Source organism: Manacus vitellinus, unplaced genomic scaffold (assembly GCF_001715985.3).
Source record: "Manacus vitellinus isolate BGI_N305 unplaced genomic scaffold, ASM171598v3 scaffold_5_pilon, whole genome shotgun sequence".
NCBI lineage: Eukaryota > Metazoa > Chordata > Aves > Passeriformes > Pipridae > Manacus > Manacus vitellinus.
In genome coordinates this window covers 37,036,704-37,060,296 of record NW_021940682.1, presented here as the reverse complement: position 1 = coordinate 37,060,296, position 23,593 = coordinate 37,036,704, and the positions used below count along the sequence as shown (strand labels likewise).

Sequence of the window (23,593 nt, the reverse complement as noted above, 5' to 3'; positions counted from 1 at the left end):
GCAAAAGAGCTGCAGTCTCTTCAGATTCATGCTATCAGAGGAGGAAGGGCAGCTGTGTCTAAGCTGCTTTACCTGAACCATCCTTGGTTCTTGTAGTCTGCGAAGTGATAATTTGTCCACACAAAAATCCCAGCTTGAATGAATATGAGCTCTTCCCTGTAATAATTTTTGGCATAGTAAGTTTTATTTTTCTGGAAGGCCTGCACTCTCCAGCATTTTGTCTTCACCTACTCAACCAAATTGCTTTCTTAAGCATCCCATGATAAACTTTTTTAAAAGCAGTCTGTAATAGGAAATCCCAAGTGTTCGTATTCTAGCCTTAGGCAGAAAACAAATATATTAAAAAAGTGTATACACTCTTTAGCATGTGGTTATTACACCTCAGGTTTCTCTTATTAAAGTACACATATGTCCAAAACCATAGTTGCATAAAGGAGTAGATCCAGTTGTTTTCACCATTGCATTAGCCAATAAGGGTTTTATTCCATGTCTGTGGAAGGCTGTGTGGAAAACTGAGCCACATGTTTTAGCCCAGGGGGTCAAGCAATGTCCAATACTCACATGGTATTGCTCATTTTGTCTGTCTTTTGGACAGTTACTTTGTTTTTGGAGTTTTGGAAGCGACGGCAGGCTGAACTGGAGTATGAGTGGGACACAGTTGAGTACTTGGAGCAAGAAGAACAAATTCGCCCAGAATATGAAGCTCGGTGCACTCATGTGGTAATGAATGAAATCACACAGGTAAGGAATACTTTGATAACTGGTGATGGTTACTGCAATAGATATGTTTGTGAGTGAACACTATGAAAATGGTGAATCTGGACTAGAACTCTGTAAATCAGCAGTACTTCAAGTTGACAAACTGGGCTGAAAATAGTGAACTTATAAAGTACAAATGCATGAGGAGGGAATTTGTACTGAATTGTAAGCACCTTAAAGTAGTTGCCTGCTCAAGGAACTTGCACTGCTGAGGTTCCTGTTATAAATAAGCAGAAGTAGGCATCTTCCCCAGCTTAAGAAACTAAGTCTACTTTATTAAATACCCCAAGAAATGATACAGTGTTCCTGCCAGAGCCCAAGATCATAGAACATTTGCTATCTTTGCCTATGAATGCATCAGGAAAAAAAGGTGCAATAGAGGGAAACATGTTCCATTGTTATATATCATGCCAAGACTTTTTTTAATCTGAGATGTTTCTGTTTGAAACATGTAGCTGGTGTTGCTGACTGCATGTGGATGCAATTACGATTAATAACAGAGATTAATAACTCGCAGAGACAAGGATAATTCTAATTTCAATGAAATAGGATTTGTATTTATGAGGATCTTAGTTTAGATCTCTATTTACTATACATTTTGAGTAGCTTTAGCTTCAGCAGCTCACTCAAGCTCAGCTTCACTTTTTACTGTTCTCTTTCAAGATATTACTCTGTTGTTTATCTGATCATTTGCATTGCTTTCACATTCCATCTGCGTTATACTAGTGTTTATTAGAGGGCACTTGAAAAGTTTCAAAATTAACTGCCTCAATTGAAACTATCCTATATAGGTGGTTTTTTTATATCTTGTACTATCAAAAAACTCATTCTGTTTAAAAGCTTATAAACCTATGCCACCTTGAATGTATGAAGTCATAGCTAGAAAGTTCCTTTCAGAGAGTTCAAAGAGTGAAGAATATGCTAAAGTATTTTATTTTGATCCTCAGAGATACTATAAAGATTCTGAATTTTCACAGCACCACATTAGGTATGTATTTTCCTTGGAGAAGCCATCCAATTGTTCCTACGGAATAAATTGAGAAATGCAGATATCAAGGACCAAAATTTTAGTACCTGCTCAATTAGTCATTGAAGTTTGAAAGATAATGACCTTGGATGCCATGATCAGCCAAGAAGGATGGATCCATTCAAAAGGACTATGCATCCTGTCATGGCTGAAGCCAGTAAGAGCTGAGGACACTCAGCCTGTATGGAAGTAATTTTTATCTTAGAATGGGTAGCAAGAAAAAGACATTTGTAATCAGGCAAGACTTCTGAAATCATGAATAAATGTTGAATTTCTAGGATAACAGAGCAGAAAAGGAAATAAAGCAAGATCCTTTTTTCCTTTTTTTTTTTTTTGTGTCCTCAATATCATAAAGAGTTTAATTGGAACACAGAAAAAAATAGGAAGGAAAGACTGGGTGCATCCTTCATCTGTTTCTTTCTTTTACAGCAAGAAGAACATGTGCCATACACTGCCTGTGGGAAGTGCATACGGATGACTTTCTGTACAAGTGCTATCTTCTTCTGGGTAAAGTTCTTCTCTTACTCTTTCCCTTCATGAATTCACTTTTCTAGTAAGTGTCTAAAAAGTGATCCTCCTGAACTGAACAAAAAATGACAATGGAACAGGCTCAGTTGAATTTCCATCTGATGCATAAATCAAGCCCATAAGGTATGGATCCACAAGAAGAAGGTAACTGTAGTCACCCAATACTCATTACCATACAGTATCAAAATATCCTGCAGCTGTAGCTTGTGAGTTATGCTTGTCAATGTGGTTCATTGGTTTTTCCCTCATTATTTTAAGGCAAATGGCTTTACATTTTGTGGTGGTGGGGAGTAAGGGAAAGACTTTGGTTTGTATGTTCTCCTCCCTGCTAGTTTCTATCCTTCTTGTTGCATCTGTGTGCTTCCATATTGTGTTTCATAGTCCATGGCCTCTTTCAGTTTTGGTTTTTTTCACTTAACCGAGCGGAGCTACGTGCTTTCTAATTTTCTAGAAATGCTGCTTTATTTACAACCAAACCTTGAAAGCTGTACAGTTACCCATGAAACAACACGTAACACAGTGAGCTGGCCCAGAGAGGTCGCCTTGAAAAGCTCTGTGTTTTAGCATCCTGCATGTCCTCCTCCTCTGTAGCACAAACAGCAGCTGAAAAAGACCTCATCCTAGGTGAGAAGAGATAGAGTGGTGTCTGGCAGCCCAGGAGAGCCTCAGTGTTGACACAGTTGAAACACAAAGGAAGGAATACTGACTTGCAATTGGATTTAAATGGGCAAGACTTCAGGTTGGAGGAGATATTTGGTCTGTTTTTATCATTTGTGTTACTGCACTCTTAGTGTGTGCAGGGTCAGGGGAGGTAGTTCATGATAGTTTGCTGAGATAGTGAAAAAAAGATACACAGCTCTGTGGACCTCAGACTGAATAATAGCTAGAGAATTATGAAGAAATAAAAGCAGGAGGAGAAGCAGAAAGAGATGACAAGCAAGATGGGGTGCATGAATCTTTATTACAACTCCTGCAGACCACATGACTTGGCTTAAAATTTGTCTATTCCTTTGAGAGGTCTGTAGTCTGTAATAGTATCACATGGAGGAGAATGTGCAGACTTGCTAGTACATTTTGCTGTCCTGCCAATTGCTCAGTGTCAAAAGAGGGAGTTTTCTCCCGTCATGTCTTAAGGTGTAAGATTTGATTACAGATATCATTATGCTCACATCAGTACAAACCTTGTTATTAGCCATAAAACAGGCCATCTTTCCTGCAGATTGACTATGATGCGTGAAAAAAGGCTTCTCTTATGGATTCTGTTTATTGCCTCTATCTTATTTGACCATCCTCTTGCAATGGAACGACAGGCACAAAATTGCTTTCCTTTTGCCTATTGTAAAAAGTGTTTCAAACTCACATTTTCCTAAAGCCAATGGTTGAACATTAACATATTTCTTGCATTCCCTTGGCAGATCCTTTTGATTATTGCTTCAGTTATTGGAATCATTGTCTACAGGCTCTCGGTTTTCCTGGTGTTCTCTGCAACATTGTCACAGCACCTTAGCGGAACCGAGGCGATCCGCAAGTACCTGACTCCACAGACAGCCACTTCAGTAACTGCTTCTGTCATCAGCTTTGTAGTCATTATGATTCTCAACATCATCTATGAAAAAGTGGCAATCCTGATTACCGACTTCGGTATGCAGCTGCTGTACCTCAGATAGAAACTTGGGGTAAAATAGCTAGAAAAAAATTAGCATATTTATATGTATAATAAGTGAAAACTTATGATAAATGAAAACCTGGACTACATATTTCAGAATTTTTCCCACCAAATCACACAGTACCACCCAGAAATTTTCCAATATAGATTTTCTTAATATCAAAGGAATATGATATTCAGCTCTTTGCCTGAAAAGTCCTTGTATAGGCAGCATGAAAGATCAATTGTTTACAGTTTTGTGCTTGTGAAACAGACAAAGCAAAGAAAATTACTGTAACAACCAAGCTTTATGAAAAGAGATCAGAAGGCATAACACATTCAATTACATTAACTTTTGTTTATGGGGAAAATATCTATCTTGTAATAAGTGAAATAAGGTCACAGTTCCAAAGCTACATACCATTCTGATGTTATTAAACAGATAAACAGTCACAAATAATATTATTCTTTCTATCCAGTCCATCAACATTAAAGTAGCTATTTTACTTTAGATGTGTGAAGTAGTGCATTGTTTTAATATAATTTCATTTAATACTTTTTCATCAGTTCAAAGTGTTACATTTGCATCTTTCCTGAGTGTGCTGGATTTGGGTGCTTTTTTTTTCCCCTGAGTTACCAGAATTTTTGCTGCTTCTTTTTCTTTATTGTTGGGGAACTAGTTCTTTCCTTTTTACAATCCACGTAGTTTTAGAATTAGCATAATGGTGTAGTATATTAGTATACATGAGGATTATGCACAATCTAATTTATAGTGCTCTCAGTCATATTAAGGAATATGAGGCATACAGATACTTTGCAGCTGAGACTCTAAAGCAGCTTGTAGGTTACTTGTAGGTTGGGGGGGGTTATTATTATTTTATTTATTTACTTTTCTTTCATTGCAGAACTTCCAAGGACACAGACCGATTATGAAAACAGTCTGACCACAAAGATGTTCTTGTTCCAATTTGTCAACTACTATTCTTCATGCTTCTACATAGCCTTCTTTAAGGGGAAATTTGTAGGTCACCCTGGAAATCCAGTTTATTGGCTGGGAAAGTATCGCAATGAAGAGGTAAGAATGTATAATTAGTCTAGGTATTCTTCTGCAGAGTGTATAACATGAAACGTAGTTACGCATATTTAACATAAGGGTTTAAAAGGTGACTGCCTTCCAAGCCAATTGCCTCCTCAGTAGCCCTTAGCATAGAATATGACACAAGACCAGCTGGGCTTTGAAATGTATTACCCAGAAATGTACATACCCAGAAAAACATATTTTACCATAGTCCTACAATCTGTGAATTGGCACACAGGAAGGGGAGAACATCAGTAGAAATATTCCTATTCTGCTGGTTGACCCTCACCTGGTGAAAGCACAGAGCTGCATGACTTCACCTGGTATTTCACTCTTTCAGTAGCGTCCTGTCAACCTACCAAATGTGACTATATGTGGCCTGGAATTGGTTTTTGCATACCTTACTGGAAAGGTTTGCCTAGACAGTCTTCTTGGATTACTTTAAGAAATGTTAATATAATAAACCAGGAATGCATTATTTTAAATGTTTCATTCATGCCTGAAAAGTTACCCAACTTCAAAAGTTTTTCATGTCTCTCCCAACCTTCAGTGCGATCCAGGTGGATGTCTTCTTGAGCTCACAACCCAGCTTGCCATCATAGTAGGAGGTAAAGCTATCTGGAACAATATTCAAGAAGTACTTCTTCCGTAAGTTCAAACTACTAAGTAATCTGCTATTTCATATTTGAAAGATACTGTTTTCTTGATGCCTTCAGGGACTTGGTCACTAAGTTTGGTAAGTGCATATTGTAGTCAAAAAGAATAAGACATACTTTGGGGCCTTTTTAGACAATTTGGGTATTTTGGTCTGTAGTCTGAGTCCTGTCTCTGTTGTTTTGACTGATTTTAGTTCTAATCAGAAATTCTTCCTTCCTCAGTAAGTCAAACTCAATGGGTTTCAGATTGAATATTTAAAACCGAGGCCATAGAAGCTCTGAAAATATTAAACTGAAGACTGTTGCTTAATATTGATTAGAATGATTTGTTGTTTTACATTGGGCTTTTAAAAGTCATGTATAAGTTACTAATTTAACTAATTTAGTTTTACAGTCATATTTGACATTCCTAATGCCTATACATTCTCTTTCATTTGAGTAGATCTCTAGATCTTTCATGTTTTAATGCAAGCAATAAGCAGAGTGCTAACCACGAATGCCCTCTATTTAATTTAGGTTAAGATACTATCAAGGACTCTGTTCCTTCTCCCATGACTTGTTCTTTATTTCGTGCTAATCAGTGAGTTTTATGTTGCTTGGAGTAGGGAGCTCCCAGTTTGCTCATACACTCCTGAATGCCATAGGCACCAGCCCATAGGCACAGCCTTCTGGCTGTGGTTCTTCCAAGCCCACAAATTGTCTTCCTTGGCTGCACAGTAACCCCACTACAAAGTGTGTCATAAATTCTGTGTAGGGTTGAGACTAGGATGCTCTGTTGAGATACAGCACCTCCAGACCACAATGCTCTGTATACGCTGATGGTTGTGGAGTAGACCTGTAGATCTGTAGACTCATCCTTGTTTTCAGCATCTTCTTTTACCTGAGAAAGGGTTCCCACACTGAGCACGCCTGCAGATGTGAGCTCCAGCCATAGACAGTTGACTTCCCCATCTGTGTATAGGAAATATATTCATCTGACCGGAATTTTTAATTCACTTCCCAGGGTGACATTTACATGTTGAAATGCTGACTACACCTTCTGGATCTAGTTCTTAGCTGCTCTCTCATTCTGTATATCTGCAAGTATAAAGAGAACAATTTTGGCTTTTTCTCTGTTGGTACACATTCGCCCCCAGCCCCTCTTTTTTTACTGTGAGGGTGACCAAGTACTGGCACACATTGCCAAAGGAGGTTGTGCAGTCTCTATCATTAGAGATACTGAAAAGCCACCTGAACGTGGTCCTGGGCAACTGGCTTTAGGTGGCCCTGCCTGCACAAGGCAGAGATGCCTTCCAACCTCAGTTATTCTGTGATTCTGTGAATTTTGTGATCAGAAAGAATTAATCTGTCTAGCCACCATCCTACATTTAACTTGATTTTTTGTTACCTTGAATTTTATGTGATCATTTTCCTGTACAACTTAAGCATAAATCACTATGGTGCTGATATATCGCTCCTTTACACTTTTATTTATGGTTTATAAATAACCACTTTTAGGATAAGGCAACCAAAGATTATGCTCATGTTTGAAGGAAGTTTTCAGTAGTTCAGAAATAACTAAATCCTTTGTTTAAAGCTGTAACAGCAGAAATGTCATTTTTTTTCATTTACTGAACTTTTTAGGTTATTTTACCAGTGCTAGTGTTCTTTTTCTCCCTGGCTGATAGCTTGGTCAAGAATCTAATTGGAAGATACTCTGCAGCTGCTAGATCAGAAAAAGTTGTTCCACGGTGGGAAGAAGACTACCACCTGCAGCCCATTGGAAAACTTGGATTGTTTTATGAGTATCTTGAAATGGGTAAGTAGCAGTTTAGTTTGGATTCACTACCACTGCTGGATACAAACATGTTCTAAAAAAATCTTCATACAAGCAATGCTTAATAAGGTAGACAGAGGAGACATGAATGTTTTCAAAGGCAAGTTTTGATGAGCCATTACAGGTGATTTTACAAGCTTTCATTAAGCAGCTAAGCCTCATCCCCATTTATAACTAGGAAAGAGCACATGATGGTACAAGGAGTACTGTTGCTTCCTTGCCCCATTCTCTGAGGAGTGCACCCAGAAGGCAGACCACCATCATGTACTGGTGTTGTACGGAAGAGCCCTGTGTCAGACTGCTCTCCTAGAGGTCTTCAGTCACCAGGATTTGGTGCTGGTCACTTGGGAGTTGGCAGAGCTCCAGTTTGTTGCCACCGTCCATTCTATCACAGCCTTTCCAGTGTACTTGTGGCAGCACCCAGACACCAGTAAGATGATCATTGCTTTGGGCTTTCCAGCACAGCACCAAGACAGATACTCACTAGATTTTCAGGTCTTCATGATGAAGACATCAGAAAGAAATGGATTTTTAAATATCCAGAATAGTTCCTCTTGGTGCGTTGTGACTTGTAACATTTTCCTGTACCCTTCGCCTAGCAGGTTTTTTCAGTACTGCTGTGCTCCTATCTTCTCATACAGAAGATTCACTTGGAACCCAGCTACTCTTTCTTGTTTCTCTTTCCTACAGTAGGAGTATATAAACTATACATGCTCATATGTGCTTATCTCCAGTAAGTGAAGGCCTCACCGATGTATGTAACCTCTCCCTTTCAGTTATACAGTTTGGCTTTGTGACTCTGTTCGTGGCATCGTTCCCCCTGGCTCCTCTTCTGGCTCTTATTAACAACATGTTGGAAATCCGGTTGGATGCGTGGAAGCTGACAACCCAATTCAGGCGCATGGTTCCGCAGAAGGCACAAGACATTGGTGCCTGGCAACCCATCCTGCAGGGCATAGCCATTCTGGCTGTGGTCACCAATGTAAGTACAATGCCAACAATTGCAAAAGATAAAATGCCTTCACTGCAGGTCCTATGTCCAAATATGGGAATACTGCATGTGGTAATATACTTTAAATAATCGTAAATGAATTACAAACATCAGTTGCTTAAGGCTTCAGCCCATGTAAATAGTCTCTCAGTTACTTTCCAGGAGTTTTAGAAACAGCATATGTCTGCTGCCTAAAATATTATATCTAAAGAAAAAGGTGTGTTTAGAGTTTCTAGCGTCTTCAGAAAAATCTGTTACTTGTGAAGAATATAGCACATCTTTCCTAAAATTATAGCATATAGTGCAGAGCATTTTTTTGACAGTCTACAGCTAAATGCATGAATTTTGAAAAAAAAAAAAAGAAAGTTGAAGTTTAACTATGTTATAATTGATTGTTATTTCTTAAAACAGAAATTCAGCTCCTTTCTTGTGTATTTAAAAATTGTGCACTCAAAATTGCAGATCACAATGAATTTTCTGAGAATTTGCAAACTAATGTGTTTTTCAGTTGTGCTTAAAATTTTTAAGTACACAGGAAAGAAGCTAAATTTTAAACAAGTTTCTTTAAAATATTTAGGAAAAAAAGTCTGATGAATATACTACTAACGATGGAATTCAGACCTTTCAAATTTCCCGTATCATTAATTCACCAAGATCTTATTCATAGGCTGCATTGTGGGAAGCCAAATAAGCCGTTGGACTTATTCTTAAACAGTAACTAGTATGTATTAACTTATAAAAAGATTCTCACTGATGGCCTATTAGAGGAGCAGTGACCATTGGTTTCCTCTGCACCACAGACTATCCATGGTGAATAACCTTTTTCAACAAGGTCAGTGTTTTCTGCTGTTTATCAGTGAGATCAGGGATTCCTTCCAACTCACTTAAAGGTGTGTCACTTCCTCCAGGACCTGGTCCTTGCAGTAACAGAACCTTACTGACTCAGTAGGATTTTCTGGAGAAAGCAGTTGAGTCTGAAGACAAGAGTTCACCTTAGCCCAAGCTTTCACAGGAGGCTCTGCCTGTTTGGAGAATAGTGGACTTTGGGAAAGAGGAGAGAGATGAAACCGAGCACTCTATTATAGATATTAACATGATAGTTAGGGGACTTATTTCAAGTAAAAGAGCAATTCAAATTTAAATAAGAAATAAACTTATATTCCTGTATCTCAGGCATCTTCTGTAATGCTTGGGCTCATCTGAGGTCTCAACCCCAGGGGTTCTACTTTTCTGAAATAATATAGGGATAGATATATGTGCTGCCTTTTCCTGCACCCAGATGAGTATCCCTGCATATTTTTCCCCTCCACTTTAAGTCTTTGCTTTGCCCCTGAAAGTGTAAGTCTAATTTTAAAAAACGGATATATGAGCTTCGATGACCTGACTTCCTTTTGGGTTATCATGGTCTCAGTGGCTTGTTTTCGTTATATCAGGGGCTTAGGGAAGTTCCATATAGAAATAAGAGTCTACAGTGGATTTCAGTGGTCAGGAAAATTTTGTATGTCAGCCTCAGCTACCAGATGTATTTTCAGATATTTGAAGATCTCCCAAAATGGCAATTGTTCTTGTTCAGAACTTTATTTGGCACTATAACAATTAAACAGGTATGGTAAACACAGTTAGGATGTAGAAAGGAGTCTCAGAAGGACATAAAGGCAGAGAATTAAGCACAGGGAAATTTCAAAGGGAAAAAGGGAACTTAAGGATGGAAAATTTGCAAGAGAATCTAGGAGACAGACAGCAAACTTGAGCATATGCTCAGTCTGTTTTCACTGCTCTGCTGAGGCAAGCCAAACATAAATCCAGTTGTTTCATAGGCAGGTGAACATCCGAGGCCTACTAGTAAATCTGGTGTTAAGATTGAAAAATAAATGCAACTTCGGTAATGTGTTCAGATTGTTAGAAAAATCATGTGGCACCAGAGAAACTTTGGGGCTCTTGGTTTAGTGCTTCTGCAAAAAATAATTATAACTGTCCCAGCAAATTATGCAAATCCCAGCAGATAATGCAAATTCACAGATGAAGCATAGCTTGATCTAGCATTGTTACAAGTAGAGGCAACTTATTGGATCAGGAATATTCTCTTTTGAAATATACTGCTAGAAAACTTGTAAAACAAAAGGAAGAAAAATTTTTTGTGCCCTGGAAGAAAAACAAATATGTTATGCTATTGGATAAACTAACTGGTTTTCCTAGTCAATCCAGGTGGATCTTGTAATACCAAAATGAAATTAGAAGTTGAATATACATCTCGAGATTACTTTAAAATCTTATACCTTAGTCGTAGTTCTTACACAATTCAGGTCAGACTTAAAGTGGCTTTGGTGACCTTACGGTAACTCGAACCTGTGTAGGCTCCTGTTAGGAATGTGTTCATGCCCAGCTTTCTGCAGTTAATGTCAGTGTGAACACAGGGCATCTGCCGATGACCTCAGTGGGGCTGTTGGTGTGCAAAGGGCTCAGCACCAAGACTGTCGTGTTCAAACAGCCTTGCTGCAGGTGTTGTGGACTTTAAAGAGATTAGTATTTCTTGCTAATGAAGTGTGGCCTATAAAGTCATGTACTAGACCAAACACTAGAAGCAGTTTTCCTCCTTTAGGTATGTTTGTTTAGTTAGTTGACATCCAGAATCTAGTATAGGTCGTTCCTTTACCATCCTTGACTTGATTTTTCCTTAGTACACAGAAACTGTTTCTTCTCTTCTACATGACTTGCTACAGCTGATTAGACTTCGGTAGTGTATCATCTTCTTCATGCATAACCTTTGTAACACCTGCTTGCAACTTGTAAGCAACTTTTGCACAAAGCTATCAGTTTTGAGAGTTGCCACTCAGGCACTGGACTTGCTATTGCATGATACCAAAGCATCTGTTGTTGATTGGAAGACTGCTTTTAATTAGTTATGGTGTAAATAGAAAACTGTGTGCAGTAAAGCTTGAGAAGCAAAGAATGTGCTGTTTGTTTGTAGTTCTCCAGCGCAATGCTCTGGAATGCAGCCTATAATTCAAGAGGAAAAAAATTTTCCTTTGAGAGCATGCCGCAGGATTAGCTTTTGTATTTCTGTCCTTGAAGCTCTCCAGAGCACATCTGGAGATCATTTCAAGAGAAGGAGGAGGGTGAGACAGTGTTCAGATGTAGGATGATGAGAAACCTAGGGCCTTGCAAAAAAAACCCAAAAAAATCAGTAAGATCAAGTATTAAGCTGTGTAAATACCGTATTCCAGCATCTTTCTAAAGGATACAAAAAGCACCGTCAAACTCATTTTGCTGAAAGGGAGAAGGGATTTTTTTGCTTTAATGTTAAGCTGCTAATAGTTCATTTATGGTCTGACTAGATGAACTAATGAACAAAAAGAAAACATATTTAACAAAAAAATTCTGTACTTGTAGCTCACAGTACAAGTACTCTACTTGTACCCTACTTTTAACTCTTCTTCAGAGATAAAAACAATAATTTAGCTGTGGGGTCGTCTCCCTGCAACTGCAAGACACAGTGATATATATTTCTTGTCAGTCAAAAACACCTACTCAGCATGTAAATATAAACAACACATAATTTTCACTTCATTTCATACTGGCATGTAATGCTTAAAAACAGTATTTAAAAGTGCATGCCAACCACATTTGCTTTAAGCCAAAATGCAGTACAACAAAAACACCCTATCCTTGAAAATTTTCAGTGAGTTTATTTTAGTCTTAGGATACCTCCCTTTTCTTTCTCATCAGCCAAATTAACTTTCTCTCAGCTGAACTCACTTGTAACAATATTCTGGAGAACCAAATACTGATCTTGGACCACAGTCTCAAAAAGATTGTTTCTGCAACTTTTATCTTAACTACAGTTTAACTTCTCAGGTTTTTCAAAGCCAACTCAAAAGGTAAGACAGTAGGATAGTATTTGTAATTTGGCAGTGATGCTACTTGAGGTAGGGTGGATCTTGTACCCTTTTCAACTCCCTGCCCTTTCCCTTCCCTTTTCTGTCTTTTCCCCTTATTGCTGACTCTTGTGTTTTGCCGGCACCAGCATTTTGATCAGCACATGATGAACCAGATCAGGGAAAGGATCCAGCAGAGATTCCCAATTTGTAGTTTGTAGATCAGCACCATGATTCTGATCTGCTGCACAGGGCCAGGAAAACCCAAGCCAGCACAGGGCACAAGTGAACTGCTAGAGGCAGAGGCAGGACGTTGTTTTATCTAGCACTGCCATCAGTGCATTGCTCAAGGAACTGTAGAAGAGGTATCTGCATTGGTTTTTTTCACCCTTTCTCCTCTCTCCCCTTCCCTTTTTTGACAACTGTTAACAAATACCTCCTCAGGCTGGGACTGTCTGGCTGGGAATGCTGCACAAAGGTCGACAATTTTTGCCCCATATCATGAAAATCAGGAAATATAGACTTCATGAATTGTGGACTGGCATGAAAAGGAATAAAATACCCAGGAATAAAATACACAGGAGCTTTTATGCTCCTCTGTTACCCATTACTGCTTAACTTCGCCCCTACCTCTGTCCCATGATTTTCCTGTAGCTTTTTTCTATACCTTTTATACATCTCTGTCTAAAGCTCCCTTCCCCTGATCTCATTAGATCCCTACTTCACACATTTCTCCTCCATGTCTCTGCCCTGGTTCTTTCCAACAACATTGTCTAGTATTTTTTTTACACTGGCATGGGGTAAAACACTTCTCTGGAGTGCAGCTGGTCACTCCTTCCAAGGTGCTGGGCATCAGAGATGCCTGTTGTCATGAGCTGGCTGGGCAACCTCTTGCTAGACACTCAGCTGCAGATCTTGCCAGTGGAAAGTCTTCTTCACAGGGAAACCCTTTGAACTTGCAGCTGCAGGGGAGGAGACTGGATTAAACATAGTTAACCTGTCCTCCAGAATAGGATGTTTTGGGAAGTTCATGAGTTCAGAAAACACTTCCCACAACAAACACACAGATCAAATTTCCTACCCAGTTTGTGACTAGCAGACTGAGTAGGACAGGAACTCTCTTGGGAGCAACATAAAAACAAATGGTCACGTCATACATAAAACAACACTATACAGCTGCTACTAAAAAAATTATTTTGGCATCAAGAGCAGTTTCCACATGTACAACACTGAAACTTAGGAGGCAACAACTACCAAGATGAATTTGGGCTTGATAGCCCCTCAGATAGAGTGAAGTGTTTGTAGGGTCAGAGATGGATCAGGTTTATATCTAATTTATTTAATTCCTTTACTCGAACATCAGGGATCCTAGTGAAATTTAATGTTCTGTTACTGAAGAACTCTTCTGTTGTTTCCATGAGTTTCATCAGGCAGGATTTCTTTAAGCATCTCATCAATACTTTTGATAACAAGCACATCTTTTTAAGGTTACCCTAGAGTACTTTAAGGTGAGTTTGGCTGCTAATGTCCTTTGCATGCTCATGAGAAAAAAAAAGCGTGTTATAGTATAACTTTTTTAAGGCATCCAGAAGAGCTAGTGTAATTTAAAAACTCTACGGAGTGCACATGCCAGAAAGAGATTGTTTTGTGCCTTTGAGAGACTATGTGCTCATTTACAGAATGAACAACCACTGACTGGAAAAGCACATATTTTCTATTTTTAGCTTATATTCTAACTTTTGAGATACTAAATATATGGCAAAGGAATGTATATTAAGGGTTATTTCTTTAATGCTGTTCTGCTTTTTTGTCTTGTCTTTCTGAAACACAGGCTATGATCATTGCTTTTACATCTGACATGATTCCTCGTCTGGTCTATTACTGGTCCTTTTCAGTCCCTCCTTATGGGAGTCACAGCAGTCACACTATGAAAGGGTATATAAACAGCACACTTTCTATCTTCAATATATCAGACTTCAAGAACGCAAGCAAGCCATTTTCCCCTTGGTTTGGGAACCAAACGACATGCAGGCAAGTATCAAATAAGCATTTGTCATTTTCCAATGACAAAAATAATTTTTTTGATATCCAAATCATGTCATTCAATTAACAATATCCAGTAAGAAATGTTAAAACACAGGGAAAGCCATCGTATTTTGAATGGCAGAACTGAGGTGAAGTATTCATCCATAAGTTTGTGCTACTCAGAAAATTCTTACTTTGATTTGGTTTTCTCATAATTGATAGTCTTCCAAAAAAGCACCTTTAATTTTTTTATAAGTAATTCTTAATAAAGTGGCAAAAATAGGATATTTCAGCCAAATGTAGCTCATCTGTAGAAATGATTTTACCCACTGCGGTAGTTTCCTGAGCTAACTGTTCCTGGATGCATTAAGCAGCGACATGTCTTGCTCCATCCTCTGGCCACAGTGCTGTACTGCAGAGATGCCGGAGACAAGTTCCTGACTTTCCTACATTGCTTTCAGATACCGGGATCTCCGCTACCCTCCTGGTCACCAGCACCAATATGAGCACAACATATACTACTGGCACGTCATTGCAGCCAAGCTGGCTTTCATCATTGTCATGGAGGTCGGTGTACAGGGTTTTGAGCATTACTTATTTAGTCTCTTCCCTCCTGGCAGAAAATCCTTCAGAGACATTCTGTCCAGGTACAGCTATCAGAGCTGGTGATGTGTGCTATCATGGGCAAGAGCTTGGGAGATGTAAATTAAGTGTAGCACCATTAGGAAAAAAAGTCCCTGAAGTTATGATATCAGCTGAGGATTGTCCCACGTGTTTGCAGCTTCTTTTCTCAAGAATTGTGAAATTATTTTCAGTAGCAGAAATAGAAGGGATAGTTGCACCAAAAATATTTTCACATGTACTGAGAGGAAATTTACACACAGCTTCATGAATGTATATACATAATACATGTGCACTAGCAGACTGAAGTCTGTAGAAACAATCACTGCAAGAGGTGAGTCTCTAGGTGATTGTCAAAAAACAATTGCTCTTTCCTCTACTTGGCTTACGAAAGATGAGAGTCAGTCCAAAATGAAGGGAGAGAAATATTAGGTATTATTTAATTGTAAAATGTGCTTAGGGTCTGATCCAAGGACTACTGAAGTCGTCAGAAACATGCAACTGGTTAGAGCAGAGTTCCCATAGCAAAGTAATTGCCCCAGAGTCATTTGAACAAACCTAAAAAGTCTTATAAGAAACTGTAACCAATTTTTCCAAGCTGGGTGGAAGCACTGGGTACCAAGGTTCCCCCAAAACAGGCAGAGAAGTCCTTGCTTAAATCAGAGTTAGAAAATCAGAAATTCTTGTTTATCAGATAATTATTCTATTGATTAGTCATATCTTCTTAAAATACTGTTCTACTGTGATAGATACTGGTACTGAATCAGCTTAGAGTCTTAAGTGATAATGTGACATTTCATTTATAATCATAATAATGTCCTGTTCAGCCTGACTGACATTTTTTCATTTTCATCTTTCCCAGCATGTCATATATTTTGTGAAGTTTATTATTTCATATGCAATTCCGGATGTATCACAAAAGACCAAGAGCAAGGTCAAACGAGAGAAGTACCTCACACAAAAACTCTTGCACGAGAACGATCTCAAAGTTGTGAAAAAAAACATGGGTAAAATAGCTGACAAAGTTACCAAAGGAGCAGACAGCACTTTCCGACCTAAAGCTGAATAAGTAATTTTCATATAGAATAACAGTATTTAGCCAACTACGACCTGTCCAGATATTGCCTATAGCTAATAAAACACTTTGGATTAATTCTCTTTACTAAACATTATTTCTTGTAACTGTTACCTACTCATTTACCAGTTTCCCTTAAACAAATGCAACCACTGCAACTCAGATTAGAGTTACCAATTTTTTAAACAGCTTTAGTGGGACTTTTTTTTTAACATGTGAAGATAAAAATTACTTATCATCTAAAGGCAACGCAGATTAACTCCCAAATATATAGAGTGCTTTGTACTTTTTTTAGGCATCAGCTACTAGATAACTAGTTTGAATGGAATACGAATGATTTGTGGTAAGAATATCATCACATCTAATGAAGGAGTTTTGATTGCTTGCTAATACAAACTTCAACTATAAAATGAAGAGGAAAAGCCAAAATATGAAGGAAAGAGAAAGAAAATATAACTCAAAATCATGTTGTTAAGCCATTGGAATTGACATGCTAAGAGCAGTTGTTTGCTACCCTGAATTACCTATGCATACTGAGACTTAAATGGATAAAACAATTAATCATGGACTTGGATCACAAGAAGCAATAGGACTGTAAGCCCATCCTGTTCATCAGTCTCAGTGTAAACAGGAGAATTGCCTTTGAAATCAATGCATACAAACTAACTTTACAGCACTCCAAGTGAGTAAAAAACTCAGGCATTTTATCTTTCCCCAGTCAATGTATTTTCATTAGTTGACTTGCCCGTTCTACACTAAATGCCCAAAGCCTTGAAGGTCTCCTGCCTGTAAAAGCAATAAGTGTTATAAGTCTTTTCACGTACTAAATCAATATTTGTGGAGGGCTGTCTTTTGCATTTCTCTCACACCAGGAGCACTGCGCTCTTCCCTGAGATTTTGACATGGGATGAATGTGCAGCAGGACCTGTTATGATACAACATAGTGTGATAAAGTGAGTTCTGACAAGACTGTGAAGCTATTGAAACTGGAGATTGGAATAAACCATTTAGTAGGCCTTAACCATGCTTTAAATAACAGGGAAGGATGTTAGAGGTGTGGAGGCATGTGCTATAGCTATCAGTCATCTTCAAATTAGGCTGAAGATCTGCTTGGCTATTTTGGGACCAGCTGCAAACTGGGAAATAGGGAAGTAGAGACAGTAGAGACTGCTATGTGTCTGCAGCAGTGATATTCCAGATTATTAACTTGCGTTCTCTTTTAACAGTTTTAATGGACCAATTTCTATAAATTTCTATAAATCACAAAACCCCAAATCTTGTTAAAAAAGCAAAGCTATGTTTGTAATCTATAAACCAGGTGATTACTTTGTGTTTGTAATTTTGTACTCTTCTTAAATGCAATAGATAGGCAGAATTTTTAGGCACATTATTCATATAGCTTTTTACTTATTAAGAATTTCATTTGCAGAAACTAAGTAGCATTTATAAGATAAATATTATTCCATTAATAATCAGAAGGAATCAAACCTTTGAATTTTGTAGCAAAACTTCAAAATACTGGCTGCTGTGTAGCTCAAGCCTGTCTTTTGAAGAGAAACATACAGAACCATAGGATCATTTAGGTTGGAAAAGACCTGGAAGATCATCCAACCATCAAATCAAGACTGCCAAATCCATAACTTAACCATGACCTAGAGTGCCACATTTACATGTCTTTTAAGTATCACCCTCTGGACCCAGCTATCCAGCCAGTTTTTTTACCCAGTGAACAGTATGTCTGTCCAAACCATGAGCATCAGCTCAGTACCCTTGGATGGATCCCGTCCAACCCCAGAGACCTGTGTGTGTCTAAGTGGCGCAGCAGGTTACTGACCCTTTCCCCTTGGATTACGAGGACTTCATTCTGCTCCCTGTCTCCCAGCTCAGGGAGCTGAGTACTCGAGGAGCAACTAGTTTGACTACTAAAGACTGAGCCAAAAGTAGCTTTAAGTGCCTCAGCCTTTTCCTCCTTCATTGTTATTGTGTTTCTCCCCCATATCCAGTAAAAGATGAAGAGTCTCCTTAGTCCTCCTTTTGTTGCTAATATATTTATAGAAACATTTTTCATTGTCGTTTACAGCAGTAGCCAGATGAAGTTCTAGCTGTGCTTTGGTTTGGCCCTTCTAATTTTCTCCCTGTATAACCTCACAACATCCTTGGTAGTCCTCCTGAGCTGCCTGCCCCTTCTTCCAAAGGTTTTAAACTCTCCTTTCTTGCATGATACCAGCCAAAGCTCTCTGTTCAGCCAGGTCAGTCTTCTTTTCCTCTTTTTAGTATTTCCAAGGATGGAGACTCCACAACCTCCCTGGGCAACCTGTGCCAGTGTTCAGTCATCCTCACTGTGAAAAAGTGTTTCAGTTTGTGACCACTGCTTCTGGTCCTGTCACTGCACATGGCATATCAAATTTTTGGTTAAAACAGTGTTTCTTTCCAAAAAACTGTTTCAACTGTTTCAAGGAACAATTTTATTGAAATACTCAGGACTTGTGCAAAATGAGTTGGGTTAGAAAGGACAGTCAGCTCCTTTCGTACTTGGAGCTTTTGATTTTAGCTTTCAGCTGGCCCTTTCCCATGTGCAGTGGCGTTCAGATGAGAGATACCATTTTCATTCTTCCGTTAGTGATCACAGCACTAGTGTGCCTTTAATACCTTTCCAGATGCTATGTTAGAAGGCTGGGGCAGGGAAGAAGGCATCCTGTGGTAAGGGAGGGACAAATGCAGGGCAAAGTGGACCATTTCAGGTAATTATTTGGTCTTCTGGTAGCATTTGTAGCCTTCTTTGAGAGGTAAAGAGACTAGGAAAAAAGGAATTGAGTGTCTTGCCTGGGGTCAGACTGCAAGCAATGGCAGAGCTTAAGGCTGATTTTCAGGAGTACCTGGTCTTTTGCTCCTTGTTTGATTCCTGTGGGCTCTCCAAGTTGTTCCTTTTTACATTGGTTGGCACAATTTCCTTAAGGGGGAGTTGGCCCTCAGTGTCATCGGGAGTTTATATTCCTGCCTTTAAAATAAGGATTTAAAAAACCACACTATATCAGCAAAGCGTGTGTATCTGTGACTTGAGCTCCTCCCATAATAAAATCCTGATCAGCTTTGAATGTGTTTCTACTTAACCATTTTTGTTCAAATGACAAGTGTGCTTTTGAAAGTGGTCTTCCACTTCTCCCCATTTTCTGGGCAGTTCTCCCCATCACAGACTGGTCTCAGTGCACATGGACTGACTTCCTCTTGGTTTAAACTGAACCAGAAAGCAGGGTTTAGATATGCACTTAATTGTCACTGTCAGGCACTCAGTCTGCAGAGCTGAAACCAGAGCTAGGCTGAAGAGAGCAGTGAGTGCTGTGTGGGAATCACCTAGTCAACATTAACTTTTTGCTCTAGTGATTTACTTCTGAAATGCCATGCTCCTTGCTAATGTAGCTGTAACATTGCATTTCAGAAGACATTACATCAGGAATTCTGTTCAGTTTGCCATGTGCACAGTGTTACCCACAGCAGATTTCTGAGTGAGAAGAGAAAACCAACAGAGTACGTAATAATTGCGTTTTAATAGCTTGATTTAAGCTGTGCAATTTCTGTAGCCTCTACCTCCAAGTGCTGAAATGTGCTTTGCTTGTACACAGGGAGCTCTGCAGAGGCATCAGAACAAAATGCTGGGGGAGGCAGTTGCCAAAAAATGAGTATTTGTAACTTTTTTTTTAGGCTGGGTCATTTTAATTAAAGATCTGCTTGAAGGGAAAACTAACATTTATTTTAAATTGATGTTACCTTTTTTTTTTTCACACTTGATATGTAGGCCAGACTCTTACTTTGTACAGATCTGTTGAAGTCAGGGTGAATTTGGACCAGTGACAGTTTCACTGCATTAACAAGACCATAAGTTACAGACTGTTGTCACTGTTTTAGACTGTGTATATGATGATAAAATTCAGAATGTAAGAATGTATGTTTTGTATTTTTTCTAAGAATGTTCGCTGTTAGTTTCTGAATATTAAGATTTCTTTATATTTATTGTCATTAAAGTCTATTTTAAAATAACAGTACATCTGATGTCAGTTAGCATTGTGTGTTTTTCTGTGAACGATACTTCTGCTGCCAAATGCCATGTTTAAATTATTACAATGTCATCCCTGTCTAATTTCCATATTCATCCTCTTTTTCAATCTTTTTCCGTTAAACTGTTACTATTGCTGAAATTTATCTCCTGCTTTTTAATGCATCTCCTTGATGGAAGTCATTCCTTCCAACACCAAGTTGATGACAAGGACCATTATGTTCTCATACAAATAAACAGTTTAGGTCTTTGTACCCTTTCACTCATGTCATGATAAACCCTGTCTTATGTTTCAGAGTCATCATTTATTTCTTCATCTTGACTGAGTCTGTGGTGCTCCCACCTCCAGGCAGTCCACTCTGTCTCTCCTTGCCATCCATACAGCCAGCTGTCAGTTCTCTTCTGCTTCTGCTGTTTTTGCAGGTGCTGGGGTCCATCTGAGGTCACTTTTTAAACATTGCCTCCTAAGGGCACAGGAGCAGGCAGTTCCAAATGTCAGAAGTCAAGCAGGTGAGGCAGAAGGCCAGCTTGGCTGAGCAGGGATTTTCTCTTGGAAATAAGGCAAAAAAGGAAGGTGTATCACCAGTGGAAGCAAGGTCAAGTGGCATGGGAAGAATACAGAAATGCTGCTTGCCATTGTAGGGAGAAAATTTGTGTGATCAAAGCTCAAGTGGAGTTGAAGCTGCCAGAAATGTGGGGGACAATACAAAGAGTTTTTTCTAGTGTATCAATGGCAATAGGCAATATAGAAATATCATTGGCCCATTCCAGCATGAAGATGGTCACCTCACAAACAGGGACAGAGACAAGGCAGAGGTGTTTAACGCTTTCTTTGCCTCTGTCTTCAACACAGATGATGGACCAAGGGGGTCACAGTGCCCTGAGCTGGAGGACCATGACTGCGAGAATGATCAACTCCCAGTCGACCCTGAAATTGTGCAGAATCTGCTCCAGCTGGATCCCTACAAATCTATGAGGCCTGATGGGATTCATCCAAGAATCCTCAAATTGCTGGCTGATGTCATTGCAAAGCCTATACTCAATGATTTTTGAGTGGTCTTGGGAATCTGGAGAGGTCCCAGCTGACTGGAAGCTGGCAAATGTTGTCCCAATTTTCAAAAAGGCTAAAAAGCAGGACCCTGGAAACTACATGCCTGTCAGTCTCACTTCAGTGACTGGTAAAGTTGTGGAGAAGATTGTTCTGGGAGGTATTGAAAAACACCTGAAAGACAATGCAGTCATTGGTCACAGCCAGCAAGGCTTCATGAGAGGAAGGTCCCGGTTATCAAACCTGATTTCCTTTTATGACAAAGTAACCTGCCCAGTTGATCAAGGGAAGCCAGTTGGAGTCATCTTTTTGGATTTCAGTAAAGCTTTCCATACTATCTCTCCCAGGATCCTTCTGTATCAAAAACATGGGTTTTGATCCGTGGTTTAAACACAAACCATGTGTGTTTAAACACATCACATGGTGGGTGAGCAATTGGCTCACAGGTTGAGCACAGAAGATAATAGTGAATGAGGTAGCATCAGACTGGTGACCTGTCACTAGTGAGGTTCAACAGGGCTCCATCTTGGGCCCTGTGCTCTTCACCATCTTCATAAATGGCTTGGATACAGGACAGAAAGGGATACTAAGCAAGTTTGCAGATGACACAAAACTCGCAGGAGCTGTTGACTCTCTCAAAGGCAGGGAGGCCCTGCAGAGAGACCTCAACAAATCAGAGGACTGGGCAATCACCAACCGTATGAAGTTCAACCAGGGGAAGTGCCAAATTTTGCACTTGGGATGGGGCAACCCTGGATATATGTACAGACTGGGGAATGAGATGCTGGAAAGCAGTGTTGTGGAAAGGGACCTGGGGGTCCTGGTCAATGGCAAGTTGAATATGAGTCAGCTGCCCTGGCAGCCAGGAAGGCCAACCATGTCCTCTGGGGCATCAGGCAAAGCATCACCAGCTGGTTGAGGGAGGAGATTGTCCCGCTCTGTTCTGGACTGGGGCGGCCTCACCTTGAATATTGTGTGGAGTTTTGGGACTACAACATAAGAAAGATATTAAGCCACTAGAGAGTGTCCAAAGGAGAGCAACAACAATGGTGAAGGGCCTTGAGTGGAAGCTGTATGAGGAGCAGCTGAGGTCACTTGGTCTGTTCAGCCTGGAGAAGAGGAGACTGAGGGGAGATCTCATTGCAGTCTACAACTTCCTTGTGAGGGGAAGAGAAGGGGCAGACACTGATCTCTTCTCTGTGGTGACCAGTGACAGAACCCAAGGGAATGGCCTGAAGTTGTGTCAGAGGAGGTTTAGGTTGGACATTAGAAAGAGGTTCTTCCCCTAGAAGGTGGTTGGGCGCTGGAACAGGCTCCCCAGGGACCTGGTCACAACACAAACCCTGTCAGAGTTCAAGAAGCGTTTGGACAATACTCTCAGGCACAAGGTGTGACTCTTGGGATGGTCCTGTGCAGGGCTGGGAGTTGTACTCAATAATTGTTGTGGGTCCTTTCCAACTCGGCAACTGTGATTCTGCTCTAACTCTTCCTCTCTGCTTCAAGAAAATCCTTTTGTAATCTTAGAGAACAGGAAAGTTAGAGCGTAATTTTAAGAGACCACTGCAGAGACCTTCTGTAGAGAGTTGAGTTGGTTTTATTTTGCTTAGGGATTCCCAGGATTTGCTTTTCTGATAGCTGTGGAAGCAGAAGTACTACCACTTCCAACCTGGTTTCTTCTCCCTAAGGGCTGCGTGTCTTACACATGGCAGTACCCCCACTGTCCTGCCACTCTTGCATTGATTTTTGCTATGTCAGAGAAAAAACAAAACAAACGTCATAATAAACATAGTAAGGACTATTGTTCTATAAGCAGAAGGATATAGTATCATCACAGCCTGAATCTAAATGAGGATGGTGTGGTTTTAGATTGACTGATACATTTAAAATCATTCAAAGAATAGGCTTTAGTTGTTTTGCTATTTAATACAAAAATAGTCAAAATTGCCTATTACTTCTGGTGGTACTAGAATTTAATTATTTCTGTCACAGAGAAGATGAATTGCACTTATTTTGGATAGTCAATACATGCCAGATGAAGGTGTGCTGTGCTCTGCCCCACCCAGTTCACTCTACCTTGTTAGTGTGCTCTGCCTGCAGATCACCAGAGATATCAGCAAAGGTATCAGCAATTCACACCAAGTCAAGATTTTTCTCTGGTATACCCCTCTATCATTTCCTATCTACTAAATAAGGCTGCTTTTCCAATACAGGGGAGCAAATGCTGTTGGCTACAAGCTTTGTTTTTACTTGCATTTATATGGACCTTAACCATGGACCAGTAGCAGGTACAAAAAACACTGAAAAGATATGGATGTAGTTAGTCATAAATAACCTCCACATGGCTTCGACTAAAACTTTCCTCATAAGAAAATAATGTGTCTTAGTAGCCTGATAATAG

General features: G+C 39.5%; 1 protein-coding gene across 1 annotated transcript in view; it reads left to right on the top strand.

Moving 5' to 3' along the window:
* Positions 1 to 16,165, top strand: part of ANO6 (anoctamin 6) — a 69,698-nt gene extending 53,533 nt beyond the window's left edge. Inside the window, exons 11-20 of the mRNA XM_018080169.3 lie at positions 596 to 741; positions 2,216 to 2,293; positions 3,730 to 3,955; positions 4,865 to 5,034; positions 5,588 to 5,685; positions 7,361 to 7,491; positions 8,286 to 8,491; positions 14,207 to 14,406; positions 14,862 to 14,967; positions 15,884 to 16,165. Coding sequence (XP_017935658.3) covers positions 596 to 741; positions 2,216 to 2,293; positions 3,730 to 3,955; positions 4,865 to 5,034; positions 5,588 to 5,685; positions 7,361 to 7,491; positions 8,286 to 8,491; positions 14,207 to 14,406; positions 14,862 to 14,967; positions 15,884 to 16,090 — 1,568 coding nt within the window. The 3' untranslated portion in view covers positions 16,091 to 16,165. The remainder of the gene's footprint in view (positions 1 to 595; positions 742 to 2,215; positions 2,294 to 3,729; positions 3,956 to 4,864; positions 5,035 to 5,587; positions 5,686 to 7,360; positions 7,492 to 8,285; positions 8,492 to 14,206; positions 14,407 to 14,861; positions 14,968 to 15,883) is intronic.
* The last annotated feature ends 7,428 nt before the right edge of the window (positions 16,166 to 23,593 follow it).